The 17,806-nt window shown below is 42.0% G+C and overlaps 1 protein-coding gene across 3 annotated transcripts in view; it reads left to right on the top strand.

Moving 5' to 3' along the window:
* Nucleotides 1-17,806, top strand: part of PFKFB1 (6-phosphofructo-2-kinase/fructose-2,6-biphosphatase 1) — a 45,931-nt gene that overhangs the window by 13,478 nt on the left and 14,647 nt on the right. Inside the window, exons 2-8 of one of the 3 annotated variants that reach the window (XM_006096142.3) lie at nt 3,578-3,703; nt 6,346-6,439; nt 7,251-7,317; nt 8,382-8,456; nt 10,404-10,460; nt 12,669-12,790; nt 16,533-16,740. In XM_006096142.3, the coding sequence (XP_006096204.2) occupies nt 3,578-3,703; nt 6,346-6,439; nt 7,251-7,317; nt 8,382-8,456; nt 10,404-10,460; nt 12,669-12,790; nt 16,533-16,740 (749 nt within the window). The remainder of the gene's footprint in view (nt 1-3,577; nt 3,704-6,345; nt 6,440-7,250; nt 7,318-8,381; nt 8,457-10,403; nt 10,461-12,668; nt 12,791-16,532; nt 16,741-17,806) is intronic. The other 2 variants (XM_023760028.1, XM_023760029.1) reach the window with 2 other exon arrangements.

The raw sequence follows: 17,806 nt of genomic DNA, 5'->3' as shown, positions 1-17,806 counted from the left end.
CACCAGCAGTGCACAAGGATTCCTTTCTCTCCACATCCTCACTAGCACTTGTTATTTGTTGATTTGTTGATGATAGCCATTCTGACAGATGTGAGATAATACCTCATTGTTGTTTTGATTTGCATCTCTTGGATAATTAGTGATTTTGAGCATGTTTTCATATGTCTCTTGGCCTTCTGTATGTCCTCTTTCGAAAAGTGTCTATTTAAGTCCTTTGCCCATTTTTTGATTGGATTGTTTATCTTCCTTTTGTTAAATTGTATGAGTTCCCTTTAAATTTTGGAGATTAAACCCTTATCAGAGATAACATTGGCAAATGTGTTCTCCCATGCAGTGGGCTTTCTTGTTGTTTTGTTGATGGTTTCTTTTGCTGTGCAGAAGTTTTTTATTTTGATGTAGTCCCATTTGTTTATTTTCTCCTTAGTCTCCATTGCCCTAGGACAGGGGTGGGCAACCTTTTTGTGAGTGCATGCCAAAACCAGCAAAATCTCTGACTCAAAATTCTTCTGCGTGCCAACCCTAATTTTTTGAGAACATGTTACGCCTACTTGATATCTCTTAAGGTGTACGTATGTGAAGAACCTTGAAGAAATAATAAAATTCATTCAAGCAACAAAAACACAGTATATGATGATGAAAAATACATTTATTTTTTAATGTATACATGTACACTGATAGTCTGACAGAAAACTTTATGACTCCGTTTGATATTATCAGTGGGACTTTTGCTGCTGCATCACTGATGACAGAGATTTTATATCAGGTTTATATTTCGTGACCTTTGGAGATATGCACGAGCTACTACTTTCATCCGTCAGGCTACTCCTATTACGAGACTTAACAAAATTCATCACTGAGAACAAAGATTCACAAGCATATGTGGATAAAACCAAAACACTGGTCGGATCTAGGAAGGCAGGGAGAGTTAAGGCAGAGGTATAGAAATTGGTCTTCCCCTCTCTTGTCAATCCATGTCTATGGTCTTTAAGATAACTTGTTATGTAAAATTATTTATTTATCTAAGATGCACCTACACTGAATTATCTGAAAAATAAAAAGTCGATATTAAGAAAAAAATTGTAAATGGAAGATTATAAGAGAGGGTTTCGCGTGCCAGCAAAAGTTACTGGCATTTCATGTTTGGCACGCGTGCCAGGGGTTGCCCACCCCTGCCCTAGGAGCTATATTGGTAAACATATTGCTACAACATATGTCTGATATTTTGCTGCCTATGGAGTCTTCTAAAATTTTTATGGTTTCCCATCTTGCATTTAAGTCCTTTAACCATTTTGAGTTTATTTTTGTGTATGGTGTAAGTTAATGATCTAGTTTCATTTTTTTGCATGTATCTGACCAGTTTTCCCAGCACCATTTATTGAAGAGACTGTCTTGACACCTACCTATTGCTTCTTTTGTTGCATTTGCTTTAGGTTTTATATCCCTGAAAACATCTAATCCAAAGTCACAAAGAGTTATGCCCAGGTTTTCTTCTGAGTTGTATGGTTTTAGCTCTTATATTTAGGTCTTTGATCCATTTTGAGTAAATTTCTTCATATGTTTCTTTTCTATGTCTAGATGCTCAAATACTTACCATTGGGGCATAAGTGCCTATACTATTCAGTACAGTAACGTGCTGTATAGGTTTGCAGCCTGGGAGCAATAGACTATACCATATGGCCTGGGTGTGTAGAAGGCTATACCATCTAGGTTTGTGTAAGTGAAATCTATGATGTTCACACAATGATAAAATTGGCTAATGACACTGCTCAGAACATGTCCCCACTATTGAGCAATGCATATCTATATAACTCTTTGCTCTGGGACTTGGTTAGGCTATTTTAATTAAGTCTATTTCCCTGTGGTGTTGCTCCTGGAGCTTTTGGGCTCACGTTGACTATCTATTTCCCTGATCTGTCTATTAGGCTGTCAGTCTCAACTGCTATTATGCTCTAGGCCAGTGGTTCTCAACCTTCTGGCCCTTTAAATACAGTTCCTCATGTTGTGACCCAACCATAAAATTATTTTCGTTGCTACTTCATAACTGTAATGTTGCTACTGTTATGAATCGTAATGTAAATATCTGATATGCAGGGTGGTCTTAGGTGACCCCTGTGAAAGGGTCATTCGACCGCTAATGGGGTTGCGACCCACAGGTTGAGAACCGCTGCTCTAGGCTCTATTACTTACTAACTGATTGCCCTATTTTTGTTTTCATATTTGCCAGCTTTGCTTGTTTCACTGGGGGAGTAGGTACATGGAGCTCCTAATGATGGAAGTGAAAGTCTCACAATTGATTTTTGTGCATTGACCTTGTATCCTGCAACCATGCTGAATTCACTTCCTAGTTCTAAGGTATTTTATAGTTTGGAGGAATTTCTATGTATATAATCATGACATCTACATATATGGAATATTTTATTGATTCTTTTTCAAATCATATGCCCTTTATTTCCTTTTACTGCTTCATTGCACTGGTTAGAATTTTCAGTACTATGTCAAAAGAGTGTAGAGTGGACATCCTTTCATTGTTTCTAATCTTATGGGAAAAGCGTTCAGGCTTTCACTTTCAAGGGTAACAACAATGGTAGGTTTTTGTTGTAGAGGTCCCTTATCAAGTTTAAGTAATTCACCTCTATTCTTAACTTGCCGTACATTTTATCATTAATGGGTGTTTATGAAGTGGTTTTCTTCATGAATTGATATATTTTTCTTCTTTAGTTTGTTAATATCATGGATTATGTTGATGGACTTTTTTGAACATTCATCTAATCTTACATACCTAGACAGAATTCCACTATGATTCTTTTTATGTGATGTTGGATTCTATTTTACAATATTTTCATGAGGATATTTTATATTTTAGTTTATGAGAGATACTGGACTCTAGGGCTTTTTTTTGGCATTCTATTAGTCTTGTTTTGGTATATCTAGTACCTCTGATTACCAGAGGCCAGGGTTACTCTGGCTTCATAAAAGTAGTTGGGAATGCTCCCTCCTTTTCTTGTGCTCTCAAGCTACAGTTTTATTGTCTTTACCCTGTGATGATTAGGGCTTTTTTCTACCATAGGGTATGTAGAGAGAATGGTCTGGGGAAAATTTTCAGCAATAGTTGCTGTTTTGTTTCCCTTCCCAAGCCAGAATAAAATATCTTTCTCAGGATTCTTCTCAGTCTTCCGTGTCAGCACTTAGTGGAATTCCTAAAGGAAAAGTCTACAAGAAGATGCAAAACCACCTATGTCTACAGCCCCCAGGGTCTTCACATCTTACACTAGCCCACAGCTAACATTTAGCAATTCCTTAACCATGTTTAGCTGAATTTCTTATGAGTTTATATGTTGTTCAGTAGTATCTATGAAAGATAAACAATGATCTGGATACTGTCCCTGAAGAAGCTTGTCTCTCCAGATTTTAGGTTAGATGTTTGCACCACAATCTCAGTTTTCTGATTAAGTCAAGAGAAGTCAATTTGCAATTTCCAGGGATTTTTATATAGTTATAAAATTCTGCATCCCTGAGTTGATACTAGAAGATCATATGAACCTGGAGACAAGTTTTTGAGGGTCTGTTTGTCTTCCAGCAACCATACCCCAGTTTACCAATTCCCCCACAATGGTGATTATGGTGGGTTTACCAGCTCGAGGAAAGACTTACATCTCTACGAAGCTCACCCGATATCTGAACTGGATAGGAACACCAACTAAAGGTAAGTCTCTGAAACCTTTTGTTATACAGCCCCCTACAGGCTACTGGCTGAAAACAGAGTAAGGTAGTATGCCTCAGTACCAGGAAAATCTCAGTTATTAATAGTATGTGGACTATTACTGCTACTACTACTGCTATTACTACTACTACTACCACTATACTGTTATAAAATTTAAAATTTCTTGAGCACATACTCTGTACCCTACCCCAGGCTAGGCGCTAGACAGGAAAACTAGTAAGATTAAATATCTTTCCTCAAGGAGCTCCATTTTTGCAAGACCATGCTCCTCTGAGCTCCCCACAAACCCTTACCACAGCCCCCTGTATGCCAACACTAATTACATAGTGTGTTGTTGTAGCGTGTGCCTGGGTCTCTCTCCCCTGGACCTGCTCTGGGGGGCAAGGGACTAGATTGTCTCTCGAGTATGACAAGACTAAAACTAAACACCAAAAGATAGGGTGCCCCCACATCATATGCAATTCAGAATACAAACAGTAAATGTAAAGAAGTCTACCAAAGGTTTTTATTTATTCCCTGATGACTATGCTGATGCTTTTAAAGAATATCAACATTGGAGCTCCAGTGGCGCAATCGGTTAGCGCACGGTACTTATAAAGAATATCAACATAGCTGAACATTTTTATTGGGCCATGTTCCTCCTTTATGTGTGCACTAGGCAAGTAGTTAGACTTCTCTAGTGAAATGGAGCACACTACTCTCCAGTGCAGAAAACAGTTCTCTGAGGCATTCATTTATTCACTCAAGCATTAATTATTTGTTTGGATGTTGGGCAAACAAAGACAAGTAAGTCAGGATGTCTGTCCTCACAGAACTCACAGTTCTAAAACACCCAGGAAGGAGGAACTGTTATCATCATTTCACAGTTGATAAAATTAATGCCTGGGAGGTGAATTGTCTTGTCTAAGGGCACATGGCCAATAAGTGACAGAACCAGGATATGAACCCACATTTACGTGATTCCAAAGCCTGACACTCACTGTACCAGGGCTCGTACTTGGCTCTACTGATGGGAAGAGAAAAGAATCCCACATTGGCCCTGTACCCTCCCTTCCTCCACTCTTTTCCTCTCCTTTCTCTTGCTCATCCCAACACCCTTATTTATCTGCCCCATTCCCAACCCTCCCCCCCACCACCGAGTCTCCTCCTCTCTTCCTCCCATTTCTTCTTTCCCTTAATGCGCTTTCTCTAATTCACTAGTGAAGAGTTTCCCAATGCTTTTCCATATGCCAAACCCATGCTAGGCATTGGAGATGCAAAAATGGATATGATTCGCACCCTGTCTTTGAAGAGTTCTCCATGTGGTTGTGATGCATAAGAGTACTTCATGTCACCTAGGAATCCCAGATCATGGTATTGAGGGGGCTCACAGAGGAAATTACCAACAGGAAGGCAGTGAAAGCTTCCAGATAGGTTATATTTGAGCTGAGTCCTGTAGGAGAAGTAGGACATTCGCAGAACAGAGGACAGAAGGAACAGTTCTCCTGGAGACCTGCAGGCTCACAGGAGCCTCTCCTGAGCGTAGGAGGCACATAACACAGTGGTGGATGGGTCTTAACTCCAAGCTCCTTAGCCTATTGTTCAAGGACTTCTACAGTCAGCCCCTACAAGTCTCTCAGGCCTCAGTCACCATCCCCCAAACATGCTCTGCTTTCTGCCAATGCCCTACCTTTGCCCAAGCTGTTCCTCTACCTGGAATTGACTTTGTTCCCCCGCCCCCATCTCCCATGTTGGCCCATAAAAGGCCTGCCCCCCTGAAAGGATTAATTCAAATGCTGCTTTCTCCAAGAAGCCTCAGATCACCCAAAGTTAATTAGTCTTTCCTTTCCCCTTACTTTTTTGCATGGCTCTGTCAGAGCACTTGACACACTAGATGGGAGCTCTGTTTACTGATTTGTTCTCTGTCCTGTCTGCTGGATTCTGAGGACTTTGAGAGCCTCATCACACAAATATGGTTCATCTCTGAGACCCCAGAAGTCATGTCCTTCTTCACAGAGTGGGCATCAGAAAAAATGTATTAGTTGAATGCATGAAAGGTTACTTTACCTTATTGCCTATATCCCCTTTCCTTTCCTTCCCTCCTCTGTTTTTTTACCATTACAAATGAGAAATATGGACTTAGAGAGGGCTTAAATTTAGTTTCTCTGTCAGGATACAGAAAGATGTAATAACATTGGACTACGATTCAGAAAGCCCAAACTAGTTCTGACTCACTGTTTGACTCTTGGTGATTGATTTTACTCACTGGACCTCAGTTTCTTTATCTTTCCAATGGAGTAGAGCGTGAAAAGGGTTGGAGTTTATGATAAACTAAAATTGTGGAAAGACCACCAGCTTTGGAATCAAACAGCTCTGAGTTTAAATTCCAGTTCCCCACTAATTAACTATGAAAGTTACTTACCATCTCTGAACTTCAGTTTCCTCATTTGTAAAATGGAAATGGTGATTCCCACTTTGCAGGATTGTTGTGAACAATAAATCTGGTAGACAAAATTTAAAGCTTTATACGCATATTATATAGCAACAAATTATACCTTCTTCTACCCCTAAATTCCCTCCCAGCAAGGACATGTTTTTGCTACTGAGATCTTCCCAAACTCTTCACCAGTGTTCCCTGCTTTCAGTGTTTAATTTAGGCCAGTATCGACGAGAGGCAGTTAGCTACAAGAACTACGAATTCTTTCTTCCAGACAACATGGAGGCCCTACTTATCAGGAAGTAAGTATCTAACATTTTAGGGACCTGCGCTGCTCCCTGGCTGAGGGAGGGCTTTGTTCAGGTGATGGGGGACTAGGGCAGAACCACTAGGGTTAGCAAGGAGGCCCTCTAGACTCTCAAAGGGTGGTTTGGACAGCCCATCTACCATATTAACTTCAACCTGTTTCTGGTCATAGCTATCCCCTGCTTAAAAACTTTAAACAGTCTCCTACTTCTGACAGGAAAGAATGGAAACTTTTCAGGCTAATATTTGAGACAAGAGTCTCAATAGCTTGGCATATTCCAATCTCTCCAATCACATCCATTCAACCTCAAGGTCTCTCTCCTCTACAAGACTGAGCACTTACAGAAAAGAGCCTGTGTCTCACTTATTGATTTATGCCTTCATAATAGAACCTTGAAAAGAGTAATCTTTAAATAGATTTTTACCAAAACCATAAATACATTGCCAATGCCATACATGTGCTTACACTGGTATCCATATCAGGAATGCCTTCTCCTTCACAGACCATACACTCAGCCTCTAACTGGGTTCAAGAAGCAGTTCAGTTTGAGCTCTATTAACTCAAGGGATGGAGCCTTTAATAGTATGGCTTCTGTCATTCAGTATTTTCCTGGGCATGCCACTTTCCCCTGTGTGACATCTCTGTGCTTGCCATGGTGCCTAGAAGATAGGACACCTTGTGTAGATGTTTAATAGGTGAATAATTTAATCTAGGACATCTGAGAGATGGTGCAAAAGATACTGCAGAAAAATGGAGAGGAACCAATCTTGAGGATGGGTCTTGTTTGTTTCTTTCTCCTTTTACAGGCGGTGTGCTCTGGCAGCCCTGAAGGATGTTCATGATTATCTCAGCCGTGAGGAGGGCCACGTTGCGGTAAAGAAATTTGTATTGTTCCCTAGGGTTTCTGCTGGGATGGAGAACAGATAATATGTATATTGAGCATTCACTGTGTTCCACACGTTATTCTAGGTACTTCGAGATAGATATTATACCCCATTTTATATCCCAGAAGAATGACACACAGATTAAATAATTTCCAAAAATGGCATAGTATGTATGTGGCAGGACAGAACTGTAATCCAGGTTGTGTCGCTCCTGAATCTACAGTTAACTACCATACCTCCCACACCACTCCCAGGAATTTAGCAGCACTACACTACAATTTAAACTACAGTAAAACATTTTTTAGTTCTGAGATTTCTTAAACATTTTAGTCAGTTTAATCTCAGGCTTTTGAGATAGGATTTGCAAATTCTAAAAGGGGAAAAGATCCTCAAATATGCAAACTGTCCCATCTAAGGTGCTGGAGAGTTGTTTCCTGTTCTTAAAGCGCTCCAGGGTGATAAGGAAGGAAGAAGCCTCACCTAGGAGATGAGAAATCAGTTCTAATTCTGCTCTGTCAGCAACTCTTGGTGACCTTGGTTAAGGCAAATCCTTCCTCAAAGGCTCAGCTACTTCACCTGTATAATGACCCTAATAAAACCCCACACTTTTTTCTTGGCCAGCATGGCTCAGTGGTTGAGCATTGACCTGTGAGCCAGAAGGTCATGGTTCAATTCCTGGTCAGGGCACATGCCCACGTTGCAGGAGGCTGCCGGTCAATGGTTCTCTCTCACCATTGATGTTTCTGTGTCTCTCTCCCTCTCACTTCCTCTCTGAAATTGGTAAAAATATATATTTTTTAAAACCCCACAATTTTTTTTTCTTGTCTTATTAGACTTACAAAGCCTGCTACATTTCCGGAGAGACATTAGGACTCAATAAGTCCTTGAGAAATTGACACAAGCCAATTCCAAATCTTTCCTTTGTTCGTCACCCCGTCCAAGTTCTATCTCCTCCTGGTAGCACTCCACTTGGCTAAACACAGGGATGCTCAAAGAGTAGGCGTTCTATCAGCACCAGACTCATAGTAAACCAATCTCATCATGTGCCTCTAGGTTTTTGATGCCACCAACACTACCAGAGAACGACGGTCACTGATTTTGCAGTTTGCCAAGGAACATGGTTACAAGGTACGGTAACACTGCCACTCTTATCTAGAGCCTACTGATCCAGCACAAACTCCAAAGAAAGGCAAACCAGAGGACTCATCGGTGCCAAATCAGCTACCATAGGCTCAACATTTTAATTTGGTTGAGATAGCTATCCAGATCATGGTTAGAAGCAGCAAAACAGAACAGAACGGGAAAGGAGAGGTGCCACGTTAGGCAATGAAAATGATGGCTGATAGGCTGACACTGTGGGGGTGGGGGGGTGAGGAAAGTGGAGAGAGAACCACTACAAAACACATATATAAGAACTAAAAGCCAGTAAACACAGCAAAGGAAACCATGAACAAAAACGGGGGGAAAAATCTACCGAATGAGAGAAGCTATTTGTGATATACTTGATAAGGGGTTAATATCCAAAATATAAGAAATTCATACAACTCAATATTAAGAAAACAAAAAAATCCAATTAAAAATGGGAAGCAGACCTGAATATATATTTCTCCATAGGAGACATACAGATGACTGATAGACATAAGAAAAGATGCTCAACATCACTAAACATCAAAACCACAGTGAATACCACCTCATGCCAGTCAGAATGGCTATCATCAATAAGTCAACAAGCCCTGGCCACGTGGCTCAGTTAGTTGGAGCATCATCCCATACACCAAAAGGTGGCAGGTTTGATTCCCAGTCAGGGCACATATCGAGGTTGCAGGTTTGGTCCCCAGTTGGGGCAGGTAACTGATCGATGTTTCTCTCTCATATTAATGTTTCTCACTCCCTTCCTTCCTCTCTCTGAAAAATCAATTTAAAAATTTTTAAAGCCAACAAATAACAAGTGTTGGTGAGAATGTGGAGAAAAGTGAACCCTCATGCATTGTGGGTGGGAATGTAAATTGGTGCAGCCACTGTGGAAAACAGTATGGAGATTCCTCAAAAAATTAAAAACAGAATTGCCATATGCCCCAGAAATACTACTTCTGGTTTTTTATTCAAAGAAGATAAAAAACACTAATTAAAGATATATGCACCACTATGTTTATTGCAGCATTATTTACAATAGCCAAGATATGAAGGTAACCTATGTGTCCACCAATAGATGAATAAAGAAGATATGGTATATGGAGAACAATTAGGTTCTTAGAAAGAAATAGTGCTCCAAGAAGGATGTATATATACATACACACACACATATATATATATACACACACACAATGGAATATTACTTAGCAATTAAAAGAATGAAAATTACCATTTCCAACAACATGGATATACCTAGAGGGTATTGTACTAAGTGAAATAAGTCAGACAAAAAAGATGAATACCATATGATTTCACTTATTTATAGAATCTAAAAAACACACACAAATGAATAAGTAAAACAGAAACAGACCCATAGATACAGAGAACAAATTTGATTGCCAGAGGAGATCTGGGTGTAAAAGGTGAAGGGGAATTTTTAAAAGTTTTCTTTGGAAAAAAAAGAAAGAAAGAAGAAAGAAAGAAAGAAAGAAAGAAAGAAAGAAAGAAAGAAAGAAAGAAAGAAAGGAAGGAAGGAGAAAGAAAATGATCATGAATTAATTAGATGAATTGGCATCAGGAGAATTGATTTCAGGTGAAATGGTTTCAGGTGAGCTAAATCCCCATCACCACCGTAGCATGCTACTTACAAAAGGTTGTCTATCCCTCTTGGAACATTGTCTTTCTAAGAGCCTGATTTATTTTGTAGACATTACTTCTAGGATCCCACGTTTTAAAAAAACAGTAAAAATACAAAGTAATAATCTGGAGCCATTCAATTTAGAGCCCATCTGCCCCATAAAAATCTGAATTCTTAAAAGCACCACTGAATGAAATTATGTTGTCAGAGATGCCCCCAGTGATGAATCAGAGCCATTGAGAAGGGGTCATGCTCCTATCAAACATAATTCCCTGCTGGAAATCTCTCTTCTGTTTCTCTTATAGGTGTTTTTCATTGAGTCCATCTGTAATGACCCTGGTATCATTGCAGAAAACATCAAGGTAAGGAGCCCCAGTTAGCTTTCCTCCTTACTTTGCTTCAGGCTTGGATCATGCCTAAAATTACCTCTATAGGATCAAAGGAGGTATTCTTCCCCAAGATTCTCTTCCCACTTCCTACAGGAAGCATTCCATGACAACTGTGGCCTACAACTTTCCTATGAAATTAAATGAGGCCAACATATATAGAGTTATTAATATGCACCAGGCTCCAAACTTTACTCTCGTTGATTTTTCACAACAACCCTGCATGTTAGGAATCATTTCAGTGTTGGAAACAAGAAACTGAGGTTCCAAGAAAAGTGACTTGTCAAGGGTTTATACAGTCAAAAAGAGGTAGAACTGGGACTGGACCTCAGACTTGGCTATCTGCCTCAAAAGCTCTTTATCCTGCCCCACGATTCACAGCAGAGCTATCACTGCTTTTAGATTCTAGGCATGTGGTCTAGAGCTAGATCACTTCCCATATTGTATTGTTCCTCATTTCATCAAATTACTGGAGTTCGGGGACAAAAGAGACCTTAGAAGTCATCTTCAACCCTCCATCAGATACTTGAAATCTCAGGTGAATGTCTAGACTTTTTCCTCATTCCTCCAGTGACAAGAAGCTCATCACCTTCATCAAGTGCAGTCCAATCAAGCTGAAATCTGCCTCCTTGTAATTTCCATTCAACTGGTCCTATTTTTGCCTCTCAGGCACAGAACATGCCCAATCCCTCTCTTTCCTCTTTATCCATCTATCCATCCATTTATTGATTCAACAGAAAATGAATCCATACACCTGTGCTGGACCATTCTGGGTATTAGAGACATAGAAATGGATAGAGAAGAATCTTGCTCTTGTGCTCACAGTCTAGTGAGAAAGACTGACAAGTTTATAGGCATAATTCGGTGCTATCAATGCTAAGATGAGGGAATAAAGGAGGCTGTGGAAACAGAGTGTTGAGGACCTAACCTTGAATGGGAGGGGTAGGGTGCATCAGGAAGGCTTCTCAATGAAGGTAATAGCTGACCTGCATCTTGAAGAATGCATAGGAACTTGGCAGGCAAAGAATAGGAAATAAGGGAATATCATGTATTTGATACTGTAAGTTGCTTAGGTTGGCTAAAGCAAAGTGTGCAGAGGAATAGGGGAGTAATAGATGAAGATGAAAAAATCATTTCAGGCCCAATCATGATAAACCATAAGTCACCCGCTAAAATATTTCATACTTTGTCCTAAAGTATATGAGAAATGATGAAAGGTCTTAAACAAGGGAATTCCATGGTCAGATGTGCATGTTAGAAATATCCTTCTGGCTATTAGTATGGGAAATGCATCAGAAATAACAAGATTTTATTTTATATATTTTTATTGATTTCAGAGAGGAAGGGAGAGGGAGAGAGCGATAGAAACATCAATGATGAGAGAGAATCATTGATCAGCTGCCTCCTGCACATCCCCTACTGGGGACTGAACCCACAACCTGAGCATGTGCCCTGACCCGGAATAGAACCATGACCTCCTGGTTCATAGGTCGACGCTCAACCACTGAGTCACACCGGCTGGGCAGAAGTAACAAGATTTTAGACAGAGTGATCAGTCACAAAGCTATCATGAACATTCAGGCAAAAGAAAATGCAGGCCAATTGAAGAGATATTTATAAGATATAGTGGAGAGGATTTTGTGCCTGCTGAGAGGAGGGGAATGTTAGAAAGGGACACATCTAGGATGACTCCCAGTTGCCTTTTAGGCTCAGTTGACTGAGTGGATGATAGTGCCATTCACTGAGATGGGTGGAGAAGGTAGGTATTGAGAGAATTGGAGATGCCAGCCCTAAAGCAAACATACCATATTCTCCCAAGAAACACTCAATACATGTAAGCTATTGTGACCCCTGGCCAATATCTCCTGTTCTTCAACCATTTCTCATGGCACAATCTCCAGGCCTCTTATAAATGTTCTTTTTAAGCAGTGCGTTCTAGAACTGAATATAATGCAACAGACCTTGTTTGGCCACATAGAGATATAAGTAATGAAGAGTCACACAGTCCAGGTTTTCTTCCACTGACTCATGTTATAAACTTGAGCAAGACCCTTTCTCCAACTCCCAATTTTGCCATCTTTATTATGAGGGATGTTTTACTCAATGATCTCTAAGGGCCCTTCCCAAGGGCCCTGTCAGAGTCTCTGTCTTCCACGGTCCCTCTGTCCTTCTCTCTTCTCCCAGCAAGTGAAACTCGGCAGCCCTGATTACATAGACTGTGACCGAGAAAAGGTTCTGGAAGACTTTCTAAAAAGAATTGAATGCTATGAGCTCAATTACCAACCCCTGGATGATGAACTGGACAGGTAAGAGCCCAGAACTCCACAGTCCAGGTCTGAATGCTTAGTCCTGTTTCAATATGCTGTAGGACCTAGGGACATTTCTTCCCTCTCTGGACCTCACTCAGCTCCTCTATCTGTAACATCAGGAAGCTGGACTTGATTTGTATTCAAGGACCCTCCTAGTTCTAATTATCAATGAGGTGGTGATTCATTGATGTGCAAGGTGTTCACAAGAGGATTGAAGTAGTGTTTTCCTGAGCAATATGGACATATCGGGGACCTGATCTCTGGTGGGAGGGCGTGGACAGACATTTATATTTATAGTTCCTCCTGTCTTTGTTGCTATTATTTTTTGAAAAGTATTCTTTACTCATGGATAGCATTTCAGATTCCAAACATGTTCACCTTCTTTGTTTCATTAAATCCCCTGTAAAGGGCACTAAAATAGGTCTTATGATCATAAATTTTCAAGAAGAAGAAATTGAGTCTTAGAGAGCTAAAACTGCTTGCCCAAGCTCCCACCATTAAAGCTAGGATTCTAACCACATATTCTGTCTCCTAGCCATGTCTCTTCTTACAATGCCCATGTATACCTCTTCAATCAATAAGTAGTTGGTCCCTCCAGGCTGTGGTGTACATAGGGAGTGTAAATAAGAGCAAGAGAGGTGGGTTCTATTCTCAGGTAGCTTCCATAGTGTCTTGAAACATGGGAAGACACATGAAAAATTTGAAACTTTTATTCCTAATACCAGATAAAGATGGGAGAGGTGTTAGCTGTCAGTACAGGGAAGATGAAAGTTTTTGACATAGGTTGTTCCCAGAGCCCTGCTCTTTTTCAAAATGGGTTGTGATGAGAAGAGACTTTCAGAGTCACTCAGACTCTTTGTAATCCAAGTGAGAGGGGTAAGGAGGTTTCAAGCTAAATACTACCCCAAGAAGTTTCAAGAACATCTTTCTAACCCTGTCTAACTGAAGTCCTAAGAGGTGAGCATTGTTACTACCTCACTCCTCAGATAGGGAAAGAGAGACCCAGAGCAGGGCAAGGGCTTATCTGAGGAGAATACATACTCAAATGCTTATCTCCAAACTTCCAGCCTGGTTCTTCCCTTCTCACATCCCTAAGTCATAAAAAGTGTCACATGAAGCTTAGACATACAGTGCAAGGGGCAGGACCTTGGGTACAATTGTGAAGATTGTTCACTGTGCAAGGATCTTTAGGTCAAGGGTATACTTACTTTTCTCAGCAAGGCGTATGTGCTGGAGTGGGGCTGTTTCTGCCCTGAGGAAAGTGTAAGTTTTTCCAGTTTCCACAGGCAGCATAGGGGCTAGCAGCCTATGGTGAAAGAAATTTGAAGGAGAGGAGCTGAGGTGAAAGAGTGGCATTGAGAAAGCCCCTAGCCTTCTAGCCTTCAACCTATATTCCTGCAGGTGCTCAGTTAGTGTTTGATGAATCAGTTTGAGTATCACGGTTGACTTTAATCATTTTTCCATGAACAGACATTTATAGTCCCTGCCTCAGGGCCCAGCCCTAAGCTCTGCCCTAGGAACCCAAAGAGCGAAGGTCTGTCCCTGCTCCTGCTCTGATACAATGACCATTTGGTTGGGGAAGACAATGAGTATGCAGTTGATCAGAATAGCGGGGATGATCAAACAAGTGGGCTGGAGGAACACAGAAGAGAAGACCCAGCTCATCTTGGAGGAAGAGGTCTAGAAGAGCAAGTTTACCCAGTTAGGTAGACTAGACATGTGTTTAGGGCACCAATAAGGAAGACGCTACCAAAAATAAGAAGAAAATGATCTTGAAATATTTTATATTTCCAGCATTGAGGTAGTCAAAATAGTAAAAATAAAACCAGAACTTGGTAGAACCTCCTTATAATATAGATTATGATTTTTATTTTAAATTATATGTGGTAGGGTAGAGTATTAGCTATGGTAATACTTTTTTGTGTGAAACACTTCTAAGTGACTTCACATGTCTGGGCTCAAAGAAGTCTTCCTAGAGAGAGTGAATGTACTGGCCCTAGAAGGATGGATGCGTAGGGGCTCAACTTTGGAGACCAGGCAACGAACACATTTTCAAGCAAAGAGAATAGCACTTCATAATGGCCTAGTTAAATCTGAATAAGAGTAGAGGAATACAGAGAATCACCCAGAAAAAGCATAAAGGCTAGAGTAAAACAGAAGTTGTGAGCATGGGCCTGGAACAGTGAGGCGAGGCCAAATGGGACCAGTGTGTGAAGGCACCGAGAATGTCAGACTAAGCTGAGGAATTTGGAAATTCTAGAGCCACCAAGAATCTAGTGTCAGGAACAGACCGTAACCAGACAACAATGCTACATCATATATTTTCTACCCTTAAGCTCTGACAGTCCTTGGAGAGGTTGACCTTAGGCAAATCACTTCCTTCTCTCTGTTTCAGTTTCCTCACCCATAAAACAGAGATAATAATCTCTGCTTCCTATGATTGTTATGAGGATTCATGCACTTTGAAGTCTGCATTCCCTGCCAGAAGCTCCCAAAATGTTCAGCAAATATGAATGCCCTATGGGACCATTGGACATGAATGACAGGAAAGGGCATGCTGAGTATGATGCAGATAGAAAGGCCTTCTTTAGGAAAACCAGAGAGGCTTTCTGAAACCAAACCCATCGCTCACCGCCTTACCTGCAGCCATTTCTATTCACTTGGTTTTGTTCCTGTGCACACAGGGCTGCTAGTGTGTCACCCCATTGCCCCAGCCTCCCCCACCTCTTTCCAGGGATCACCCTGAACTCCTTATAATAAAACAACTTAGGAGTTAGTGCCTGGCACAGCAGATGCCTCAAAGTCTTGCTCCATGGTTCTAGTCTTGATTAGTCAAAGTCCCCCATTTAGAGCTCCTCTGCAAACAGGTTGTTGAATAATTTGATTATCATTCTGCGTATAGTTATTAGTTCATGACAAAGAATTGAGGAGACTGAAAAGTGGCTCTAAGCAAGGACCACAAGTTCCCCACTGATGTTGTGAACCACATCTGTCTTCCCATGCCCAGCACATGGCACACCTTAGAGTATGTTTGTGGAATGGGTGCTGAGCATTGGTCATGCATTTCTAAGAATATATTCCTAACTGGCCTAAGAACTCCCAAGCACAATGCTTAGAACAGACAAGGGTATGTTTGTTGACTGCTTGGCCGATAGGGAAAGAATCTAACTCACTCCACTTTCTGAGTAAGGAAAGATACATACACACAGAGACACAGCACACACAGACACAATCCAGTAACTGCCTATAGAGTGTCAATTACAATATATCACAGCGGAGATTCAAAGAACAGAGAAGCAGAGCTCAGCTCATGATTTGAAATGGTGAGGGAGTGGACAGGTTTGGAACTGCTGGGGAGATGTTGGAGGTATCCAGAGACACAGAGGATTACTGCTTCTCTCCAAGTATGTCAGGAGTGTGAACCACAGAAGACAGAAGCCCAAATGCCTGGAGTGTGATAAGTGAAGGTGAAAAGGCAACCTGGCTCAAGTTGAGACTGAGAAAAGAATACAGAGGGAGATGGTAGCAGGCAGTAAGCTTCTGAAGGTGGCCAGGAAACAAGTTTCTGAAACGGTACCTAGAATAAGAAAAGGCATGGCATCTTGTTAGAGAAAAGGTAGGTGAAAGCTGGGTTGTGGAGGAAGCTTGAAGGCAGGGTGTGTAGTTGGGGTTTCTCTTGGGACTAGCCTTTCCACCATCAGCCCCTGAACTGCCCTTGCTCTTGCTTGGACTGGCCCAGCCACCTGTCCTACATCAAGATCTTCGACGTGGGCACACGCTACATGGTGAACCGAGTGCAGGACCACATCCAGAGCCGCACAGTATACTATCTTATGAACATCCACGTCACACCCCGCTCCATCTACCTATGCCGGCATGGTGAGAGTGAACTCAACCTCAGAGGCCGCATTGGAGGTGACTCTGGCCTCTCAGCTCGGGGCAAGCAGGTAGGGAAGGCCCCATGTACCCAGAGGCATTGGCTGATCTGGACCAGGGGGTGCCACAGGTGGGTGGAGTAGCCACTACCTGGGTCCTGAGGATTGGGAGTCTCAGTGACAGGGTAGAAGCAGGTTCTGGTCACTCCCACTCTTCTGCCCTGATAGCCACTCAGTCTTGAACCATCCTTGAATGCTACCATGTGCCCACAGGAGCTGCAAGGCTGAGAAGCTAGGTCTTGGCACTCCAGTCCTGCTCATATCTGGCTGCTTCTCCAACCCCAGCATGATAAGCACCTTGGCCCCTGCCTGACTGGTCCCCTCATCTTCCTCACAACTCTATGCCTTTATTTGTGCAGTTTCCCCACTTAGGCTGCCTTCCTCTGTCAGCCGATGACCACCACTTGCACAGACAGCTACCCTGAAGTGCCCTACCCTTGAATCCATCTTCTCCTCCCTTAGGGCTGATGCTATACCCCCTCCAGCCCACTGCAGATCATCACACTGTCAGCACTTATCTCCCACCTGTTACTGCTTCCTTCCTGCCCCACCTCCCACACCCCCCTTCCAGGGTCCATTTGCTGCTCCATGGTCTGGTCTAGGAAGCCCTTCCCTGTCCTCTCCAGTCCCCAGACAACTTACCATGCCCTGGGCTCCATCTCTCCCAGTACTGGCCCATCTCTGACTTTATGGCATGAGTCCTTTCTACCCAGCTAAGCATGGTGACCTGCACATTATGGGTGCTGGCTCACTCAATGGACACATTTTCCCCAGTGTTCAGCCCTGTGCCTAGGCTTGTTAGTACAGGTTCTTGCTGGGGGAATCGCTTGGGGATGGGACAAATGGGATGTGGGTGCGCAGGGAGGAAACGCCCTCTTTCATTGGACACTTGTGGCCTCATTTAATCTTCTCAGCAGCTCTGTGGGGTGGGCATTACCATCACCAGTTTATGGATAAGGAAGCTGAGTCCCAGACAGGAGCAGAGAGCAGCCCCAGGTCAGACACAGCGGGAGCCAGGACTGAAAACCAGGCCTTCCTGGCTGCCCTCAGCAGCCCCACTACAAAGGTGGTGTTGTCA

This window comes from Myotis lucifugus, unplaced genomic scaffold (assembly GCF_000147115.1).
Source record: "Myotis lucifugus unplaced genomic scaffold, Myoluc2.0 scaffold_169, whole genome shotgun sequence".
NCBI classification, from domain to species: domain Eukaryota; kingdom Metazoa; phylum Chordata; class Mammalia; order Chiroptera; family Vespertilionidae; genus Myotis; species Myotis lucifugus.
Note: the sequence above shows the minus strand (reverse complement) of the source record. Positions and strands in the feature narration are given on the sequence as shown.